The sequence below is a fragment of the Oncorhynchus mykiss genome, chromosome 20, assembly GCF_013265735.2.
Source record: "Oncorhynchus mykiss isolate Arlee chromosome 20, USDA_OmykA_1.1, whole genome shotgun sequence".
Classification (NCBI taxonomy): domain Eukaryota; kingdom Metazoa; phylum Chordata; class Actinopteri; order Salmoniformes; family Salmonidae; genus Oncorhynchus; species Oncorhynchus mykiss.
The window spans coordinates 46,223,399-46,244,374 of NC_048584.1; the positions used below are offsets into that span (position 1 = coordinate 46,223,399).

Here is a 20,976-nt window from a genome sequence, read left to right on the forward strand (position 1 = left end):
GCAGAGTAGAGCACATCAGAGTAAAGCACAGCAGGGTAAAGCAAAGTAGAGTAAAGCACAGCAGGGTAAAGCACAGTAGAGTAAAGCACAGTAGAGTAAAGCACAGTAGAGTAAAGCAGAGCAGAGTAAAGCACAGTAGAGTAAAGCACAGCAGGGTAAAGCACAGCAGGGTAAAGCACAGTAGAGTAAAGCACAGCAGGGTAAAGCACAGCAGGGTAAAGCACAGTAGAGTAAAGCACAGCAGAGCAGAGTAAAGCACAAGACAACCAGAGTAGAGTAGAGCACAGCAGGGTAGAGTAGAGCACAAGACAACCAGAGTAGAGTAGAGCACAGCAGGGTAAAGCACAGTAGAGTAGAGTAGAGCACAGCAGAGTAGAGTAGAGCACAGTAGAGTAAAGCAAAGTAGAGTAAAGCACAGCAGAGTAAAGCACAGCAGAGTAAAGCACAGCAGAGTAAAGCACAGTAGAGTAAAGCACAGTAGAGTAAAGCACAGCAGAGTAAAGCACAGCAGAGCAGAGTAAAGCACAAGACAACCAGAGTAAAGCACAAGACAACCAGAGTAAAGCACAAGACAACCAGAGTAAAGCACAACAGAGTAAAGTAGAGCACAGCAGAGTAGAGCGCAGCAGAGTAGAGCACAGCAGAGTAAAGCACAGCAGGGTAAAGCACAGCAGAGTAAAGCACAGCAGGGTAAAGCAGAGCAGAGTAAAGCACAGCAGAGCAGAGTAAAGCACAAGACAACCAGAGTAAAGCACAAGACAACCAGAGTAAAGCACAAGACAACCAGAGTAAAGCACAACAGAGTAAAGTAGAGCACAGCAGAGTAGAGTGCAGCAGAGTAGAGCACAGCAGAGTAGAGCACAGCAGAGTAAAGCACAGCAGAGTAAAGCACAGTAGAGTAAAGCACAGCAGGGTAAAGCACAGTAGAGTAAAGCACAGTAGAGTAAAGCACAGTAGAGTAAAGCACAGTAGAGTAAAGCAGAGCAGAGTAAAGCACAGTAGAGTAAAGCAGAGCAGAGTAAAGCACAGTAGAGTAAAGCACAGTAGAGTAAAGCACAGTAGAGTAAAGCACAGCAGAGTAGAGCACAGCAGAGTAAAGCACAGCAGGGTAAAGCACAGCAGGGTAAAGCACAGTAGAGTAAAGCACAGTAGAGTAAAGCACAGTAGAGTAAAGCACAGCAGGGTAAAGCACAGCAGGGTAAAGCACAGCAGGGTAAAGCGCAGTAGAGTAAAGCACAGTAGAGTTTAGCACAGTAGAGTTTAGCACAGTAGAGTAAAGCACAGCAGGGTAAAGCACAGCAGGGTAAAGCACAGCAGGGTAAAGCACAGCAGGGTAAAGCGCAGTAGAGTAAAGCACAGTAGAGTTTAGCACAGTAGAGTTTAGCACAGTAGAGTAAAGCACAGCAGGGTAAAGCACAGCAGGGTAAAGCACAGTAGAGTAGAGCAGAGTAGAGTAGAGCACATTAGAGTAAAGCACAGTAGAGTAAAGCACAGCAGAGTAAAGCACAGTAGAGTAAAGCACAGCACAGCAGAGCAGAGTAAAGCACAGCACAGCAGAGCAGAGTAAAGCACAAGACAACCAGAGTAAAGCACAAGACAACCAGAGTAAAGCACAACAGAGTAAAGTAGAGCACAGCAGAGTAGAGCGCAGCAGAGTAGAGCACAGCAGAGTAAAGCACAGCAGAGTAAAGCACAGCAGGGTAAAGCACAGCAGAGTAAAGCACAGCAGGGTAAAGCACAGCAGAGTAAAGCACCGCAGAGTAAAGCACAAGACAACCAGAGTAAAGCACAGCAGAGTAGAGTAAAGCACAGCAGAGTAGAGTAGAGCACAGCAGAGTAGAGTAGAGCACAGCAGAGTAGAGTAGAGCACAGCAGAGTAAAGCACAGCAGAGTAAAGCACAAGACAACCAGAGTAAAGCACAGCAGAGTAGAGTAGAGCACAGCAGAGTAGAGTAGAGCACAGCAGAGTAGAGTAGAGCACAGCAGAGTAGAGTAGAGCACAGCAGAGTAGAGCACAGCAGAGTAGAGCACCGCAGAGTAAAGCTCCGCAGAGTTAAGCTCCGCAGAGTAAAGCACCGCAGAGTAAAGCACAAGACAACCAGAGTAGAGTAGAGCACAGCAGAGTAGAGTAGAGTAGAGCACAGCAGAGTAAAGCACAGCAGAGTAAAGCACAGCACAGCAGAGCAGAGTAAAGCACAAGACAACCAGAGTAAAGCACAAGACAACCAGAGTAAAGCACAAGACAACCAGAGTAAAGCACAACAGAGTAAAGTAGAGCACAGCAGAGTAGAGTGCAGCAGAGTAGAGCACAGCAGAGTAGAGCACAGCAGAGTAGAGCACATCAGAGTAAAGCACAGCAGGGTAAAGCAAAGTAGAGTAAAGCACAGCAGGGTAAAGCACAGTAGAGTAAAGCACAGTAGAGTAAAGCACAGTAGAGTAAAGCAGAGCAGAGTAAAGCACAGTAGAGTAAAGCACAGCAGGGTAAAGCAGAGCAGAGTAAAGCACAGTAGAGTAAAGCACAGTAGAGTAAAGCACAGTAGAGTAAAGCACAGTAGAGTAAAGCACAGCAGGGTAAAGCAGAGCAGAGTAAAGCACAGTAGAGTAAAGCACAGTAGAGTAAAGCACAGTAGAGTAAAGCACAGTAGAGTAAAGCACAGTAGAGTAAAGCACAGCAGAGTAAAGCACAGCAGAGTAGAGCACAGCAGAGTAAAGCACAGCAGAGTAAAGCACAGCAGGGTAAAGCAGAGTAAAGCACAGTAGAGTAAAGCACAGTAGAGTAAAGCACAGCAGGGTAAAGCACAGTAGAGTAAAGCACAGTAGAGTAAAGCACAGCAGGGTAAAGCACAGCAGGGTAAAGCACAGTAGAGTAAAGCACAGCAGGGTAAAGCACAGCAGGGTAAAGCACAGTAGAGTAAAGCACAGCAGAGCAGAGTAAAGCACAGCAGAGTAAAGCACAGCAGAGCAGAGTAAAGCACAGCAGGGTAAAGCACAGTAGAGTAAAGCACAGTAGAGTAAAGCACAGCAGGGTAAAGCACAGTAGAGTAGAGTAGAGCACAGCAGAGTAGAGTAGAGCACAGTAGAGTAAAGCACAGTAGAGTAAAGCACAGCAGAGTAAAGCACAGTAGAGTAAAGCACAGCAGAGTAAAGCACAGTAGAGTAAAGCACAGCACAGCAGAGCAGAGTAAAGCACAAGACAACCAGAGTAAAGCACAAGACAACCAGAGTAAAGCACAACAGAGTAAAGTAGAGCACAGCAGAGTAGAGCGCAGCAGAGTAGAGCACAGCAGAGTAAAGCACAGCAGAGTAAAGCACAGCAGGGTAAAGCACAGCAGAGTAAAGCACAGCAGGGTAAAGCACAGCAGAGCAGAGTAAAGCACAAGACAACCAGAGTAAAGCACAAGACAACCAGAGTAAAGCACAACAGAGTAAAGTAGAGCACAGCAGGGTAAAGCACAGCAGGGTAAAGCACAGCAGGGTAAAGCACAGCAGAGTAAAGCACAGCAGAGTAAAGCACCGCAGATTAAAGCACAAGACAACCAGAGTAAAGCACAGCAGAGTAGAGTAAAGCACAGCAGAGTAGAGTAGAGCACAGCAGCGTAGAGTAGAGCACAGCAGAGTAGAGTAGAGCACAGCAGAGTAAAGCACAGCAGAGTAAAGCACCGCAGAGTAAAGCACAAGACAACCAGAGTAAAGCACAGCAGAGTAGAGTAAAGCACAGCAGAGTAGAGTAGAGCACAGCAGAGTAGAGTAGAGCCAACCAGAGTAAAGCACAGCAGAGTAGAGTAAAGCACAGCAGAGTAGAGTAGAGCACAGCAGAGTAGAGCACCGCAGAGTAATGCTCCGCAGAGTAAAGCTCCGCAGAGTAAAGCTCCGCAGAGTAAAGCTCCGCAGAGTAAAGCTCCGCAGAGTAAAGCTCCGCAGAGTAAAGCTCCGCAGAGTAAAGCACAAGACAACCAGAGTAGAGTAGAGCACAGCAGAGTAGAGTAGAGCACAGCAGAGTAGAGTAGAGCACAGCAGAGTAGAGTAGAGCACAGTAGAGTAAAGCACAGCAGAGTAAAGCACAGCAGAGTAAAGCACAGCACAGCAGAGCAGAGTAAAGCACAAGACAACCAGAGTAAAGCACAAGACAACCAGAGTAAAGCACAAGACAACCAGAGTAAAGCACAAGACAACCAGAGTAAAGCACAACAGAGTAAAGTAGAGCACAGCAGAGTAGAGCACAGCAGAGTAGAGCACAGCAGAGTAGAGCACAGCAGAGTAAAGCACCGCAGAGTAAAGCACCGCAGAGTAAAGCACAAGACAACCAGAGTAAAGCAGAGTAGAGTAGAGCACAGCAGAGTAGAGCAGAGTAGAGTAGAGCACAGGAGAGTAGAGCACAGCAGAGTAGAGCACAGCAGAGTAGAGCATAGCAGAGTAAAGCAGAGCAGGGTAAAACAGAGCATGGTAAAGCAATCCCATGGCACTTATCGTAAGAGTAGGGGTGTTAACCCCGGTGTCCTGGCTAAATTCCCAATCTGGCCCTCAAACCATCACGGTCACCTAATAATCCCCAGTTTACAATTGGCTCATTCATCCTCCTCCTCTCCCCTGTAACTATTCCCCAGGTTGTTGCTGTAAATGAGAATGTGTTCTCAGTCAATTTACCTGGTAAAATAATGGATAAATAAAAAAGAAAGAAAGAACACCTGTTATTTCCAGGACAGACTGACCAGTTGAATCCAGGTGAAAGCTATGATCCCTTATTGATGTCACCTGTTATATCCACTTCAGTCAGTGTAGGTGAAGGGGAGGAGACGGGTTAAAGAATAATTTTTAAGCCTATTAAAAACAATTGGGACATGGATTGTGTATGTGCGCCATTCAGAGGGTGAATGGGCAAGACAAAATATTTACATGCCTATGAATGGGTTATTGAAGTAGGTGCCGGTTTGTGTCAAGAACTACAAAGCTGCTGGATTTCCCACACAACAGTTTCCCGTGTGTATCAAGAATGGTCTACTACCCAAAAGACATCCAGCCAACTTGATTAGGTCTCACGTTGCAAAATTAGAAACTGTGTTTTTTTACAATGGATTAAAGCAGAGACACAGATCTTCAAATGGTGTATCACACACTGTATTTAAGGAACAATGGGAAAGTCATTCTGCTTTGAAAGTCATTGTATGTTTTGGTACACCTACTGGAGAGCTCTTTTTTGTTCAGCACCTTTCATCTTAAGCTTTAGCCCCACCCATCTCGTTAAGGGTTGATCCGAGACTTCTGTACTAACAACAGTCAAGCACCCAAACTACCTGGCTAACATTGGCTAGCTTGCTAGCTAATTCCAGACACAAATGAGAGAACAGCTCACTGACCTTTTAGTTGAAGATGTAATCCGGAGACAGTTGTTTTCTCCATCACTTTAGCTCTAATTCGCCATCTCTTTAGCTATCAGACTCTAATTCCACTGATTTCAAAACTCGGTCCTCCAGAAAGTGGAGAGCAACACTTATGCAGTTCTATTAAGTGATATATTTTTTTTAAAGCAGCGTTAGACAGGTTTACCTACACATACTGACCAGATCAAATAGACAGAAGCATGTTATATGGCAGACCAATCCCAACTCTCAACATGTCCAGCCCACTCATTATCTCAGCCAATCATGGCTAGCGAGAAGGTTGCTGACTTTTTTTGTAGCTTGTAATATAACAATTGTATTCGTATTTACAGATGGCATACAAGTTTGTAATTAAGGTACATGAAAGCTCACATGTTCCAGTAGGCATTTCTGCCTAAAAATGTATTTTGATCAAAAATAAAATTTACATTCAAACGGCTCTCTCATTCTCTGTAGAATGCTTTCGAACACCTTGTAGAGCCTATGCCCTGGCAAATTGAGGCTGTTCTGAGGTTAAAAAGAGGTGCAACTCCATATTAGGAAGGTGTTATATACTGTAGTATAATGATTAGTGTGTCATCTAACCCTCCCTCTCTTCTTTCCTTCATCCTTCTCTAGGTAGTGATGAGTCAGAGGTTGGGAGGAAGTCTGAGAAGGAAAGTCAGTGAGACAGAGACTCAACTCCTGGCTCTCCATGAAGCCAAGTTAGCCGCCATCTCAGGTACCTCGCTATACAGATATCATGCACCTCTACCTCTACATATATCATACACCTCTACAGATATCATACACCTCTACCTCTACATATATCATACACCTCTACATATATCATACACCTCTACATATATCATACGCCTCTACATATATCATACATCTCTACATATATCATATATCATACACCTCTACATATATCAAACACCTCTACATATATCATAAATCTCTACATATATCATACACCTCTACATATATCATACACCTCTACATATATCATACACCTCTACATGTATCATACACCTCTACATGTATCATACACCTCTACATGTATCATACACCTCTACATGTATCATACACCTCTACATGTATCATACACCTCTACATGTATCATACACCTCTACATATATCATACACCTCTACATGTATCATACACCTCTACATGTATCATACACCTCTACATGTATCATACACCTCTACAGATATCATACACCTCTACAGATAACATACACCTCTACAGATATCATACACCTCTATATATACAGTGCCTTGCGAAAGTTTTCGGCCCCCTTGAACTTTGCGATCTTTTGCCACATTTCAGGCTTCAAACATAAAGATATAAAACTGTATTTTTTTGTGAAGAATCAACAACAAGTGGGACACAATTATGAAGTGGAACGACATTTATTGGATATTTCAAACTTTTTTAACAAATCAAAAACTGATTGGGCGTGCAAAATTATTCAGCCCCCTTATGTTAATACTTTGTAGCGCCACCTTTTGTGGCGTATGATATATGTAGAGGTGTATGACATATAGATGTAGAGGTAGAGGTGTATGATATATGTAGAGGTAGAGGTGTATGATATATGTAGAGGTGTATGATATATGTAGAGGTAGAGGTGTATGATATATGTAGAGGTAGAGGTGTATGATATATGTAGAGGTGTATGATATATGTAGATGTAGAGGTGTATGATATATGTAGAGGTAGAGCTGTATGATATATGTAGAGGTAGAGCTGTATGATATATGTAGAGGTAGAGCTGTATGATATATGTAGAGGTAGAGGTGTATGATAGATGTAGAGGTGTATGATATATGTAGAGGTGTATGATATATGTAGAGGTGTATGATATATGTAGAGGTGTATGATATATGTAGAGGTGTATGATATATGTAGAGGTAGAGGTGTATGATATATGTAGAGGTAGAGGTGTATGATATATGTAGAGTATATGTATATGTCCGAGATACTGTTGTGAAGAAGTTTAAAGCCGGATTTGGATACAAAAAATATTTCCCAAGCTTTAAACATCCCAAGGAGCACTGTGCAAGCGATAATATTGAAATGGAAGGAGTATCAGACCACTGCAAATCTACCAAGACCTGGTCGTCCCTCTAAACTTTCAGCTCATACAAGGAGAAGACTGATCAGAGATGCAGCCAAGAGGCCCATGATCACTCTGGATGAACTGCAGAGATCTACAGCTGAGGTGGGAGACTCTGTCCATAGGACAACAATCAGTTGTATATTGCACAAATCTGGCCGTTATGGAAGAGTGGCAAGAAGAAAGCCATTTCTTAAAGATATCCATAAAAAGTGTCGTTTAAAGTTTGCCACAAGCCACCTGGGAGACACACCAAACATGTGGAAGAAGGTGCTCTGGTCAGATGAAACCAAAATTGAACTTTTTGGCAACAATGCAAAACGTTATGTTTGGCGTAAAAGCAACACAGCTGAACACACCATCACCAACACACCATCTTCAGCAGGGACAGGGAAGATGGTTAAAATTGATGGGAAGATGGATGGAGCCAAATACAGGACCATTCTGGAAGAAAACCTGATGGAGTCTGCAAAAGACCTGAGACTGGGACGGCGATTTGTCTTCCAACAAGACAATGATCCAAAACATAAAGCAAAATCTACAATGGAATGGTTAAAAAATAAACATATCCAGGTGTTACACCTCTACCTCTATATATATCATACACCTCTACATATATCATACACCTCTACATATATCATACACCTCTACATATATCATACACCTCTATATATATCATACACCTCTACCTCTACATATATCATACACCTCTACCTCTATATATATCATACACCTCTACCTCTACATATATCATACACCTCTACATATATCATACACCTCTATATATATCATACACCTCTACCTCTACATATATCATACACCTCTACCTCTACATATATCATACACCTCTACCTCTATATATATCATACACCTCTACATATATCATACACCTCTATATATATCATACACCTCTACCTTTACATATATCATACACCTCTACCTCTACATATATCATACACCTCTACATATATCATACACCTCTATATATATCATACACCTCTACCTCTACATATATCATACACCTCTACATATATCATACACCTCTACCTATACATATATCAAACACCTCTACCTCTACATATATCATACACCTCTCTATATATCATACACCTCTACCTCTACATATATCATACACCTCTACCTCTATATATATCATACACCTCTTTGGTACACATCCGGTGGATAGAGAGCCGTTTATTATGTTCAACATAGGAGGGCCAAGCACAGGAAGCAGCTCTTTCAGTAGTTTAGTTGGAATAGGGTCCAGTATGCAGCTTGAAGGTTTAGAGGCCATGATTATTTTCATCATTGTGTCAAGAGATATAGTACTAAAACACTTGAGCGTCTCTCTTGATCCTAGGTCCTGGCAGAGTTGTGCAGACTCAGGACAACTGAGCTTTGAAGGAATACGCAGATTTAAGTAGGAGTCCGTAATTTGCTTTCAATAATCATAATCTTTTCCTCAAAGAAGTTCATGAATTTATCACTGCTAAAGTGAAAGTCATCCTCTCTTGTGGAATGCTGCTTTTTAGTTAGCTTTGCGACAGTATCAAAAAGGAATTTCGGATTGTTCTTATTTTCCTCAATTAAGTTAGAAAAATATGATGATCGAGCAACAGTAAGGGCTCTTCGGTACTGCACAGTACTGTCTTTCCAAGCTAGTCGGAAGACTTCCAGTTTGGTGTGGCGCCATTTCCGTTCCAATTTTCCGGAAGCTTGCTTCAGAGCTTGGGTATTTTCTGTGTACCAGGGAGCTAGTTTTTTATGAGAAATGTTTTTGGTTTTTAGGGGTGCAACTGCATCTAGGGTATTACGCAAGGTTAAATTGAGTTCCTCAGTTAGGTGGTTAACTGATTTTTGTCCTCTGGCGTCCTTGGGTAGACAGAGGGAATCTGGAAGGACATCAAGGAATCTTTGTGTTGTCTGTGAATTTATAGCACGACTTTTGATGATCCTTGGTTGGGGTCTGAGCAGATTATTTGTTGCAATTGCAAACGTAATAAAATGGTGGTCCGATAGTCCAGGATTATGAGGAAAAACATTAAGATCCACACCATTTATTCCATGGGACAAAACTAGGTCCAGCGTATGACTGTGACAGTGAGTGGGTCCAGAGACATGTTGGACAAAACCCACTGAGTCGATGATGGCTCCAAAAGCCTTTTGGAGTGGGTCTGTGGACTTTTCCATGTGAATATTAAAGTCACCAAAGATTAGAATATTATCTGCTATGACTACAAGGTCCGATAGGAATTCAGGGAACTCAGTGAGGAACGCTGTATATGGCCCAGGAGGCCTGTAAACAGTAGCTATAAAAAGTGATTGAGTAGGCTGCATAGATTTCATGACTAGATGCTCAAAAGACGAAAACGTCATTTTTTTTTTTTTTGTAAATTGAAATTTGCTATCGTAAATGTTAGCAACACCTCCGCTTTTGCGGGATGCGCAGGGGATATGGTCACTAGTGTAGCCAGGAGGTGAGGCCTCATTTAACACAGTAAATTCATCAGGCTTAAGCCATGTTTCAGTCAGGCCAATCACATCAAGATTATGATCAGTGATTAGTTCATTGACTATAATTGCCTTTGAAGTAAGGGATCTAACATTAAGTAGCTCTATTTTGAGATGTGAGGTATCATGATCTCTTTCAATAATGACAGGAATGGAGGTGGTCTTTATCCTAGTGAGATTGCTAAGGCGAACACCGCCATGTTTAGTTTTGCCCAACCTAGGTCGAGGCACAGACACGGTCTCAATGGTGATAGCTGAGCTGACTACACTGACTGTGCTAGTGGCAGACTCCACTATGCTGGCAGGCTGGCTAACAGCCTGCTACCTGGCCTGCACCCTATTTCATTGTGGAGCTAGAGGAGTTAGAGCCCTGTCTATGTTGGTAGATAAAATGAGAGCACCCCTCCAGCTAGGATGGAGTCCGTCACTCCTCAGGAGGTCAGGCTTGGTCCTGTTTGTGGGTGAGTCCCAGAAAGAGGGCCAATTATCTACAAATTCTATCTTTTGGGAGGGGCAGAAAACAGTTTTCAACCAGCGATTGAGTTGTGAGACTCTGCTGTAGAGCTCATCACTCCCCCTGGAGTGGGAGGGGGCCAGAGACAATTACTCAATGCCGACACATCTTTCTAGCTGATTTACACGCAGAAGCTATGTTGCGCTTAGTGATCTCTGACTGTTTCATCCTAACATCGTTGGTGCCGACGTGGGCAGAGATGAGACCTGTGTTATGTTGTAGGTAATGCCTTCAGCAGTGCTAAGGAGCTGAAGGCAGAGATGGGAGCTGTGTTGTTATGTTGTAGGTAATGCCTTCAGCAGTGCTAAGGAGCTGAAGGCAGAGATGAGAGCTGTGTTGTTATGTTGTAGGTAATTCCTTCAGCAGTGCTAAGGAGCTGAAGGCAGAGATGAGAGCTGTGTTGTTATGTTGTAGGTAATGCCTTCAGCAATGCTAAGGAGCTGAAGGCAGAGATGAGAGCTGTGTTGTTATGTTATAGGTATTGCCTTCAGCAGTGCTAAGGAGCTGAAGGCAGAGATGGGAGCTGTGTTGTTATGTTGTAGGTAATGCCTTCAGCAGTGCTAAGGAGCTGAAGGCAGAGATGAGAGCTGTGTTGTTATGTTGTAGGTAATGCCTTCAGCAGTGCTAAGGAGCTGAAGGCAGAGATGAGAGCTGTGTTGTTATGTTGTAGGTAATGCCTTCAGCAGTGCTAAGGAGCTGAAGGCAGAGATGAGAGCTGTGTTGTTATGTTGTAGGTAATGCCTTCAGCAGTGCTAAGGAGCTGAAGGCAGAGATGAGAGCTGTCTACGGAGAAAGAGACAGGCTGGAGCTGCTAGTGAAGAGACTCCACAGCCTGAGTTTTGGTAACAGCCAGGATCTGGCCAAGATGAAGACACAACAACAACAGCTGAAACTGGAGCTGGAGGCCAGACAGGCCCAGCATGGTGAGTAGATGAGGCCAGGAGGGTGGTGGGGTAGAACCCAGGGGAGCCTCTCTGGGATGGGAGACGAGTTTGCATGTGGATGATTGTCTTTCAGGTAACAGGGTCATCTACCTGTTCTCCTGTTCCCCACACATATAGTTGACATTGTGTTTCCGAATGACAGAGTAGATAGGGGACAGAGAGAGGAGATGACTGAGGGCAGAGTAGATAGGGGACAGAGAGAGGAGAGGACTGAGGGCAGAGTAGATAGGGGACAGAGAGAGGAGATGACTGAGGGCAGAGTAGATAGGGGACAGAGAGAGGAGAGGACTGAGGGCAGAGTAGATAGGGGACAGAGAGAGGAGATGACTGAGGGCAGAGTAGATAGGGGACAGAGAGAGGAGAGGACTGAGGGCAGAGTAGATAGGGGACAGAGAGAGGAGATGATTGAGGGCAGAGTAGGTAGGGGACAGAGAGGGGAAGACTTAGGGCAGAGATATTGCAATTCTATAGATATGTTATAAACTGTTAATAACTCTCTGTTTCTGTCTTTTCTCCACAAAAGAACTGACTCTGAAAGAGAATGTTGTCAAGTACATCGAGTTACTGGAAGACAGACTGCACAGGTGAGCTTTTTTTTCTCTCTGTCTTTCTCTCTGTCTCTTTCTGTCTCTGTCTCTCAATTTTTATCAATTCAATTCAAGGGGCTTTATTGGCATGGGAAACATGTGTTAACATTGCCAAGCAAGTGAGGTAGATAATATTCAAAGTGAAATAAACAATTACACTCACAGAAGTTTCAAAAGAGTAAAGACATTACAAATGTCATATAATGTCTATATTCAGTGTTGTAACGATGTACAAAAGGGAAAATAAAAAAGCATAAATATGGGTTGTATTTACAATGGTGTTTGTTCTTCACTGGTTGCCCTTTTCTCGTGGCAACAGGTCACACATCTTGCTGCTGTGATGGTACACTGTGGTATTTCACCCAGTAGATATGGGAGTTTATCAAAATCAGGTTTGTTTTCTAATTCTTTGTGGATCTGTGTAATGTGAGGGAAACATGTGTCTCTAATATGGTCATACATTGGACAGGAGGTTAGGAAGTGCAGCTCAGTTTCCACCGCATTTTGTGGGCAGTAAGCCTTGAGAGCCAGGTATGCCTACGGTGGCCTTTCTCAATAGCAAGGCGATGCTCAATCAGTCTGTACATAGTCAAAGCTTTCCTTAAGTTTGGGTCAGTCACAGTGGTCAGGTATTCTGCAACTGTGTACTCTCTGTTTAGGGCCAAATAGCATTCTAGTTTTCTCTGTTTTTTTCCCCAATGTGTCAAGTAATTCTGAACACCAAATAATGCAGAGCAGAATTAGGCCAATACCCGCTAAATATCAAAATCCAGAAAAGAGCCATTAAATTCTACAACAATGCAGTAATAACCAACGAGTAATCTAACCTAACAATTCCAAAACTACTACCTTATAGACACAAGTGTAAAGGGATAAAGAATATGTACATAAAGATGTATGGATGAGTGATGGTACAGAGCGGCATAGACAAGATGCAGTAGATGGTATCGAGTACAGTATATACATATGAGATGAGTAATGTAGGGTATGTAAACAAAGTGGCATAGTTTAAAGTGGATAGTGATACATGTATTACATAAAGATGCAGTAGATGATATAGAGTACAGTATATACATATACATATGAGATGAGTAATGTAGGGTATGTAAAAAATTATATTAAGTAGCATTGTTTAAAGTGGCTAGTGATATATTTTGACATCAATTTCCATTATTAACGTAGCTGGAGTCAGTGTGTTGGCAGCCTGGCTCTCGAGAGAAGACAGGCTATGTGCACACTGCCCTCAAAATGAGGTGAAATCTGAGCTGTACTTCCTAACCTCCTGCCAAATGTTTGACCATATTAGAGACACATACCTCCCTCAGATTGCACAGACCTACAAATATTAATACAAATTTGAAAACAAATCCAATTTTGATAAACCCCAATATACGCTAATGTTCAAAAGTTTGGAGTCCTTGTTTTGAAAAGAAAAGCACCTTTTTTGTCCATTAAAATAACTTCAGATTGATCAGAAATACAGTGTAGACATTGTTAATGTTGTAAATGACTATTGTAGCTGGAAACTGCAGATTTTTTTATGGAATATCTACATAGGAGTACAGAGGACCATTATCAGCAACCATCACTCCTGTGTTCCAATGGCACGTTGTTTTAGCTAATCCAAGTTTATCACTTTAAAAGGCTAATTGATCATTAGAAAACCCTTTTGCAATTATTTTAGCACAGCTGAAAACTGTTGTCCTGATTAAATAAGCAATAAAACTGGCCTTCTTTAGACTAATTGAGTATCTGGAGCATCAGCATGTGTGGGTTCGATCACAGGCTCAAAATGGCCAGAAACAAATCACTTTCTTCTGAAACTCAGTCTATCAGTTTATTCTTATTCTGAGAAATGAAGGCTATTCCATGCGATAAATTGCCAAAAAACTGAAGATCTCGTACATCGCTGTGTACTACTCCCTTCACAGAACAGCACAGACTGGCTCTCACCAGAATAGAAAGAGGAGTGGGAGGCCCCGGTGCACAACTGAGCAAGAGGACAAGTACATTAGAGTGTCTAGTTTGTAGCTGGAAACTGGCAGCTCCATTAAATAGGACCCGCAAACACCAGTCTCAACGTCAACAGTGAAGAGGCGACTCCGGGATGCCATCTTAATCTTTTCTTTTTATTGGCTAGTCTGATATATGGCTTTTTCTTTGCAACTCTGCCTAGAAGGCCAACATCCCGGAGTCTCCTCTTCACTGTTGACGTTGAGACTGGTGTTTTGGTGGAAATTTCTAAGTCACCCCAAACTTTTGAATGGTAGTGTAACTCTCATGTTTACTGGGTGAAATACCATAGTGTTCCATCACAGCAGTAAGATGTGTGACCTGTTGCCACAAGAAAAGGGCAACCAGTGAAGAACAAATACCATTTTAAATACAACCCATATTTATGTTTATTTATTTTCCCTTTTGTACTTCTAACTATTTGCGCATCCTTATAGGACTGTATAAAGACATAATATGACATTTGAAATGTCTTTATTCTCTTGGAACTTTTGTGAGTGTAATGTTTATTGTTAATTTTTATTGTTTATTTCACTTTTGTTTATTATTTAATTCACTTGCCAATAAAACTCCTTAAATTAAAATTGGATTGACAGAGAGAGACAGAGACAGGGAGAGAGAGAGACAGACTGGGAGAGACGGAGATAGGGAGAGAGAGACACAAAGAGAGTGAGACATAGAGAGACAGAGAGAGAGAGACAGAGAGATGATGTCTGTGTATATGATGATGGCTTGTCTCTCTCTGTAGTTGTGGCTGTCCCCCTCTGCAGCATATCTGGGAGGCTGATCTAGAAGCCTGTCACCTCCTCCTCCGAGGCATCCAGCTGCGTACCCCCTTCTGTGGTGGTGCGGACCCTGCCACAGTGGTACTACCCAACCCCCAACCAGCCACTAAACAAGACGCAGATCTGCAGGAATGTGCCATGTTGACGGCTCTGGGGGGGCGCTGGTGCCCCGAGGCCAACCTACAGAACTCAGAGTTCACCAAGGTAACTAACACAGCAACATGTTCCATTTGTAGTGCACTACTTCTGCCCAGAGCCCTATGGGGAATAGGGTGTAATTTGTAGTGCTCTACTTCTGCCCAGAGCCCTATGGGGAATAAGCTAACATTTGACGTACGTCTTACGTCTTATTTAGGACGCAGCCTCTACGTCTTATTTAGGACGCAGCCTCTACGTCTTATTTAGGACGCAGCCTCCACGTCTTATTTAGGACGCAGACTCTACGTCTTATTTAGGACGCAGCCTCTACGTCTTATTTAGGACGCAGCCTCTACGTCTTATTTAGGACACAGCCCCATGTCTTATTTAGGACACAGCTTCTAAGTCTTATTTAGGACATGTTCATGCACACTAGTAATGTAGAATTTAGAAGTAGTTCATGCCTTTGATTTGAAATAAATAAATATTTATGAAGTCTTAAAAGCAGTGGTTCGCGCTTTCAGTTTCACTAGAATGCTGCCATCAATCCACGGTTTCTGGTTAGGGAATGTTTTAATCGTTGCTATGGGAACGACATCTTCAACGCACGTTCTAATGAACTCGCACACCGAATCAGCGTATTCGTCAATATTGTTATCTGACGCAATACGAAACATATCCCAGTCCACGTGATGGAAGCAGTCTTGGAGTGTGGAGTCAGCTTGGTCGGACCAGCGTTGGACAGACCTCAGCGCGGGAGCCTCTTGTTTTAGTTTCTGTCTGTAGGCAGGGATCAACAAAATGGAGTCGTGGTCAGCTTTTCCGAAAGGGGGGCGGGGCAGGGCCTTATATGCGTCGCGGAAGTTAGAGTAACAATGATCCAAGGTTTTTCCAGCCCTGGTTGCGCAATCGATATGCTGATAAAATTTAGGGAGTCTTGTTTTCAGATTAGCCTTGTTAAAATCCCCAGCTACAATGAATGCAGCCTCCGGATAAATGGTTTCCAGTTTGCAAAGAGTTAAATAAAGTTCGTTCAGAGCCATCGATGTGTCTGCTTGGGGGGGGATATATACGGCTGTGATTATAATCGAAGAGAATTCTCTTGGTAGATAATGCGGTCTACATTTGATTGTGAGGATTTCTAAATCAGGTGAACAGAAGGATTTGAGTTCCTGTATGTTTCTTTCATCACACCATGTCACGTTAGCCATAAGGCATACGCCCCCGCCCCTCTTCTTACCAGAAAGATGTTTGTTTCTGTCGGCGCGATGCGTGGAGAAACCCGTTGGCTGCACTGCCTCGGATAGCGTCTCTCCAGTGAGCCACGTTTCCGTGAAGCAAAGAACGTTACAGTCTCTGATGTCTCTCTGGAATGCTACCCTTGCTCGGATTTCATCAACCTTGTTGTCAAGAGACTGGACATTGGCAAGAAGAATGCTAGGGAGTGGTGCACGGTGTGCCCGTCTCCGGAGTCTGACCAGAAGACCGCCTCGTTTCCCTCTTTTTCTGAGTCGTTTTTTGGGTCGCTGCATGGGATCCACTCCGTTGTCCTGTTTGTAAGGCAGAACACAGGATCCGTGTCGCGAAAAACATATTCTTGGTCGTACTGATGGTGAGTTGACGCTGATCTTATATTCAGTAGTTCTTCTCGACTGTATGTAATGAAACTTAAGATGACCTGGGTTACTAATGTAAGAAATAACACGTAAAAAAACAAAAAACTGCATAGTTTCCTAGGAACGCGAAGCGAGGCGGCCATCTCTGTCGGCGCCGGATGTGTATGTGTGTGATGTGTATGCCGAGGAACTTAAAACTTGCTACCCTCTCCACTACTGTTCCATCGATGTGGATAGGGGGGTGTTCCGAGGGCCCTCACCTCCTCCCTGTAGGCCGTCTCGTCATTGTTGGTAATCAAGCCTACCACTGTTGTGTCGTCCGCAAACTTGATGATTGAGTTGGAAGCGTGCGTGGCCACGCAGTCGTGGGTGAACAGGGAGTACAGGAGAGGGCTCAGAACGCACCCTTGTGGGGCCCCAGTGTTGAGGATCAGCGGGGTGGAGATGTTGTTGCCTACCCTCACCACCTGGGGGCGGCCCGTCAGGAAGTCCAGTACCCAGTTGCACAGGGTGGGGTCGAGACCCAGGGTCTCAAGCTTGATGACGAGCTTGGAGGGTACTATGGTGTTGAATGCCGAGCTGTAGTCGATGAACAGCATTCTCACATAGGTATTCCTCTTGTCCAGATGGGTTAGGGCAGTGTGCAGTGTGGTTGAGATTGCATCGTCTGTGGACCTATTTGGGCGGTAAGCAAATTGGAGTGGGTCTATGGTGTCAGGTAGGGTGGAGGTGATATGGTCCTTGACTAGTCTCTCAAAGCACTTCATGATGACGGAAGTGAGTGCTACGGGGCGGTAGTCGTTTAGCTCAGTTACCTAGCTTTCTTGGGAACAGGAACAATGGTGGCCCTCTTGACGCATGTGGGAACAGCAGACTGGTATAGGCTCTGAGGGCGCGGCTGGGGATGCCGTCTGGGCCTGCAGCCTTGCGAGGGTTAACACGTTTAAATGTCTTACTCACCTTGGCTGCAGTGAAGGAGAGTCCGCATGTTTTCGTTGCAGGCAAGCACAAGCATTTCGCTACACTCGCATTAACATCTACTAACCGTGTGTATGTGACAAATAAAATTTTATTTTATTTTATTTGATTTGAATAAATATATATCAGGTAGCCTGTATTTATCCAGGAATAAATATATATCAGGTAGTCTGTTTTTATCCAGGAATAAATATATATCATGTAGTCTGTATTTATCCAGGAATAAATATATATATATATATCATGTAGTCTGTATTTATCCAGGAATAAATATATATCATGTAGCCTCTATTTATCCAGGAATAAATATATATCATGTAGTCTGTATTTATCCAGGAATAAATATATATCATGTAGTCTGTATTTATCCAGGAATAAATATATATCATGTAGTCTGTATTTATCCAGGAATAAATATATATCATGTAGCCTGTATTTATCCAGGAATAAATACATATCAGGTAGCCTGTATTTATCCAGGAATAAATACATATCATGTAGTCTGTATTTATCCAGGAATAAATATATATATATCATGTAGCCTGTATTTATCCAGGAATAAATATATATCATGTAGTCTGTATTTATCCAGGAATAAATATATATATATCATGTAGCCTGTATTTATCCAGGAATAAATATATATCATGTAGCCTGTATTTATCCAGGAATAAATATATATATATATATCATGTAGCCTGTATTTATCCAGGAATAAATACATATCATGTAGTCTGTATTTATCCAGGAATAAATATATATCATGTAGTCTGTATTTATCCAGGAATAAATACATATCATGTAGTCTGTATTTATCCAGGAATAAATATATATCATGTAGCCTCTATTTATCCAGGAATAAATACATATCATGTAGTCTGTATTTATCCAGGAATAAATATATATCATGTAGTCTGTATTTATCCAGGAATAAATATATATCAGGTAGCCTGTATTTATCCAGGAATAAATATATATCATGTAGCCTCTATTTATCCAGGAATAAATATATATATATCATGTAGTCTGTATTTATCCAGGAATAAATATATATCATGTAGCCTCTATTTATCCAGGAATAAATATATATCATGTAGCCTCTATTTATCCAGGAATAAATACATATCAGGTAGCCTGTATTTATCCAGGAATAAATATATATCATGTAGCCTCTATTTATCCAGGAAGGGAAGATTATGTTAACATCTGGTCTGGCACACGTGTTGTCTTAACATGAAAACCTGACTCGACCTGAAAGTGCCTTTTGAAAAACAGTGTTTTAATTCAGTCAAATATAGTAATTATTGTTAGCGTTCAACAGTAGTTACATATATTCCAACTTTCATATAGCCCGTAATTATCCAGGAAACTTGTGGGCCTGTGAAAACATGACCTGACCTCAAAGAGCCCCTAACTCACAGTCCTCTTAATATGGATAGACACCTGACTTTAAATCAAGCGCTGTTAGCCGACAGGTTTCCAGTGGTGTAGTAGTCAGTGACAGTGTACTGGTGAAACAGGACAGTCCTCTACAGGTTTCCAGTGGTAGTCAGTGAGGTGAGGTGGGCTGTTCTGCTGGCTTCACTGCAGGGTTGCCACCTCTCCAGTGGGTTGTTCTCTGTCAAACGCCATCCTTCCTCACCCTCTCCTCCACCCCACTCACCCTCTCCTCCAGCAGTCTGATCCTCTCCTCCATCCCCCTCACCCTCTCCTCCGTCCCCCTCACCCTCTCCTCCAGCAGTCTGATCCTCTCCTCCATCCCCTCACCCTCTCCTCCAGCAGTCTGATCCTCTCCTCTATCCCCCTCACCCTCACTCTCTCCTCCAGCAGTCTGATCCTCTCCTCCATCCCCCTCACCATCTACTCCAGCAGTCTGATCCTCTCCTCCATCCCCCTCACCCTCTCCTCCAGCAGTCTGATCCTCTCCTCCATCCCCCTCACCCTCTCCTCCAGCAGTCTGATCCTCTCCTCCATCCCCCTCACCCTCACTCTCTCCTCCAGCAGTCTGATCCTCTCCTCCATCCCCCTCACCCTCTCCTCCAGCAGTCTGATCCTCTCCTCCATCCCCCTCACCCTCTCCTCCAGCAGTCTGATCCTCTCCTCCATCCCCCTCACTCTCTCCTCCAGCAGTCTGATCCTCTCCTCCATCCCCCTCACCCTCTCATCCAGCAGTCTGATCCTCTCCTCCATCCCACTCACCCTCTCCTCCAGCAGTCTGATCCTCTCCTCCATCCCCCTCACTCTCTCCTCCATCCCCCTCACCCTCTCCCCCCCTCACCCTCTCCTCCATCCCCCTCACTCTCTCCTCCAGCAGTCTGATCCTCTCCTCCATCCCCCTCACCCTCTCCTCCAGCAGTCTGATCCTCTCCTCCATCCCCCTCACCCTCTCCTCCAGCAGTCTGATCCTCTCCTCCGTCCCCCTCACCCTCACTCTCTCCTCCAGCAGTCTGATCCTCTCCTCCACCCTCCTCACCCTCTCCTCCAGCAGTCTGATCCTCTCCTCCATACCCCTCAACCTCTCCTCCAGCAGTCTGATCCTCTCCTCCATCCCCCTCAACCTCTCCTCCAGCATTCTGACCCTCTCCTCCATCCCCCTCACCCTCTCCTCCATCCCCCTCACCCTCTCCTCCATCCCCCTCTCCTCCAGCAGTCTGATCCTCTCCTCTAGTGCTCTGTTCTGCTCCTGCTTTTTCTCCTGTTAATGTTGTTTCACCACAGTCCAGTACAGATATGTCTCTCTCCACCTCCAGCTCTCCAGGTCTGGTTGAGGGGGTGCTGTTGAGCTGGACTGTTGTCTGGGTCTGGTTGAGGGGGTGTTGTTGTGATGGACTGTTGTCTGGTTAAGGGGGTGTTGTTGTGCTGGACTGTTGTCTGGGTCTGGTTGAGGGGGTGTTGTTGTGCTGGACTGTTGTCTGGTTGAGGGGGTGTTGTTGTGCTGGACTGTTGTCTGGTTGGGGGGGTGGTGTTGTGCTGGACTGTTGTCTGGGTCTGGTTGAGGGGGTGTTGTTGTGATGGACTGTTGTCTGGTTAAGGGGGTGTTGTTGTGCTGGACTGTTGTCTGGGTCTGGTTGAGGGGGTGTTGTTGTGCTGGACTGTTGTCTGGTTGAGGGGGTGTTGTTGTGCTGGACTGTTGTCTGGTTGAGGGGGTGTTGTTGTGTTGGACTGTTGTCTGGTTGAGGGGGTGGTGTTGTGCTGGACTGTTGTCTGGGTCTGGTTGAGGGGGTGGTGTTGTGCTGGACTGTTGTCTGGGTCTGGTTAAGGGGGTGTTGTTGTGCTGGACTGTTGTCTGGTTGAGGGGGTGGTGTTGTGCTGGACTGTTGTCTGGGTCTGGTTGAGGCGGGTGTTGTTGTGCTGGACTGTTGTCTGGTTGAGGGGGTGGTGTTGTGCTGGACCGTTGTCTGGGTCTGGTT

At 44.0% G+C, this 20,976-nt stretch overlaps 1 protein-coding gene across 4 annotated transcripts in view; it reads left to right on the plus strand.

The window, feature by feature from the left end:
* disc1 (DISC1 scaffold protein) overlaps window positions 1-20,976 on the plus strand; it is a 130,349-nt gene that overhangs the window by 44,798 nt on the left and 64,575 nt on the right. For 2 of the 4 annotated variants that reach the window (XR_005038030.1, XM_036956447.1), the window contains exons 8-11: window positions 5,997-6,099; window positions 11,240-11,428; window positions 11,973-12,033; window positions 14,798-15,038. Coding sequence is in view for 3 of the 4 variants with exons in the window: in XM_036956447.1 (XP_036812342.1) it covers window positions 5,997-6,099; window positions 11,240-11,428; window positions 11,973-12,033; window positions 14,798-15,038 (594 nt within the window). In the remaining variant the exon portion in view is untranslated. Of the gene's footprint in view, window positions 1-5,996; window positions 6,100-11,239; window positions 11,429-11,972; window positions 12,034-14,797; window positions 15,039-20,976 lie in introns of those variants that run through there. The other 2 variants (XM_036956448.1, XM_036956449.1) reach the window with 2 other exon arrangements.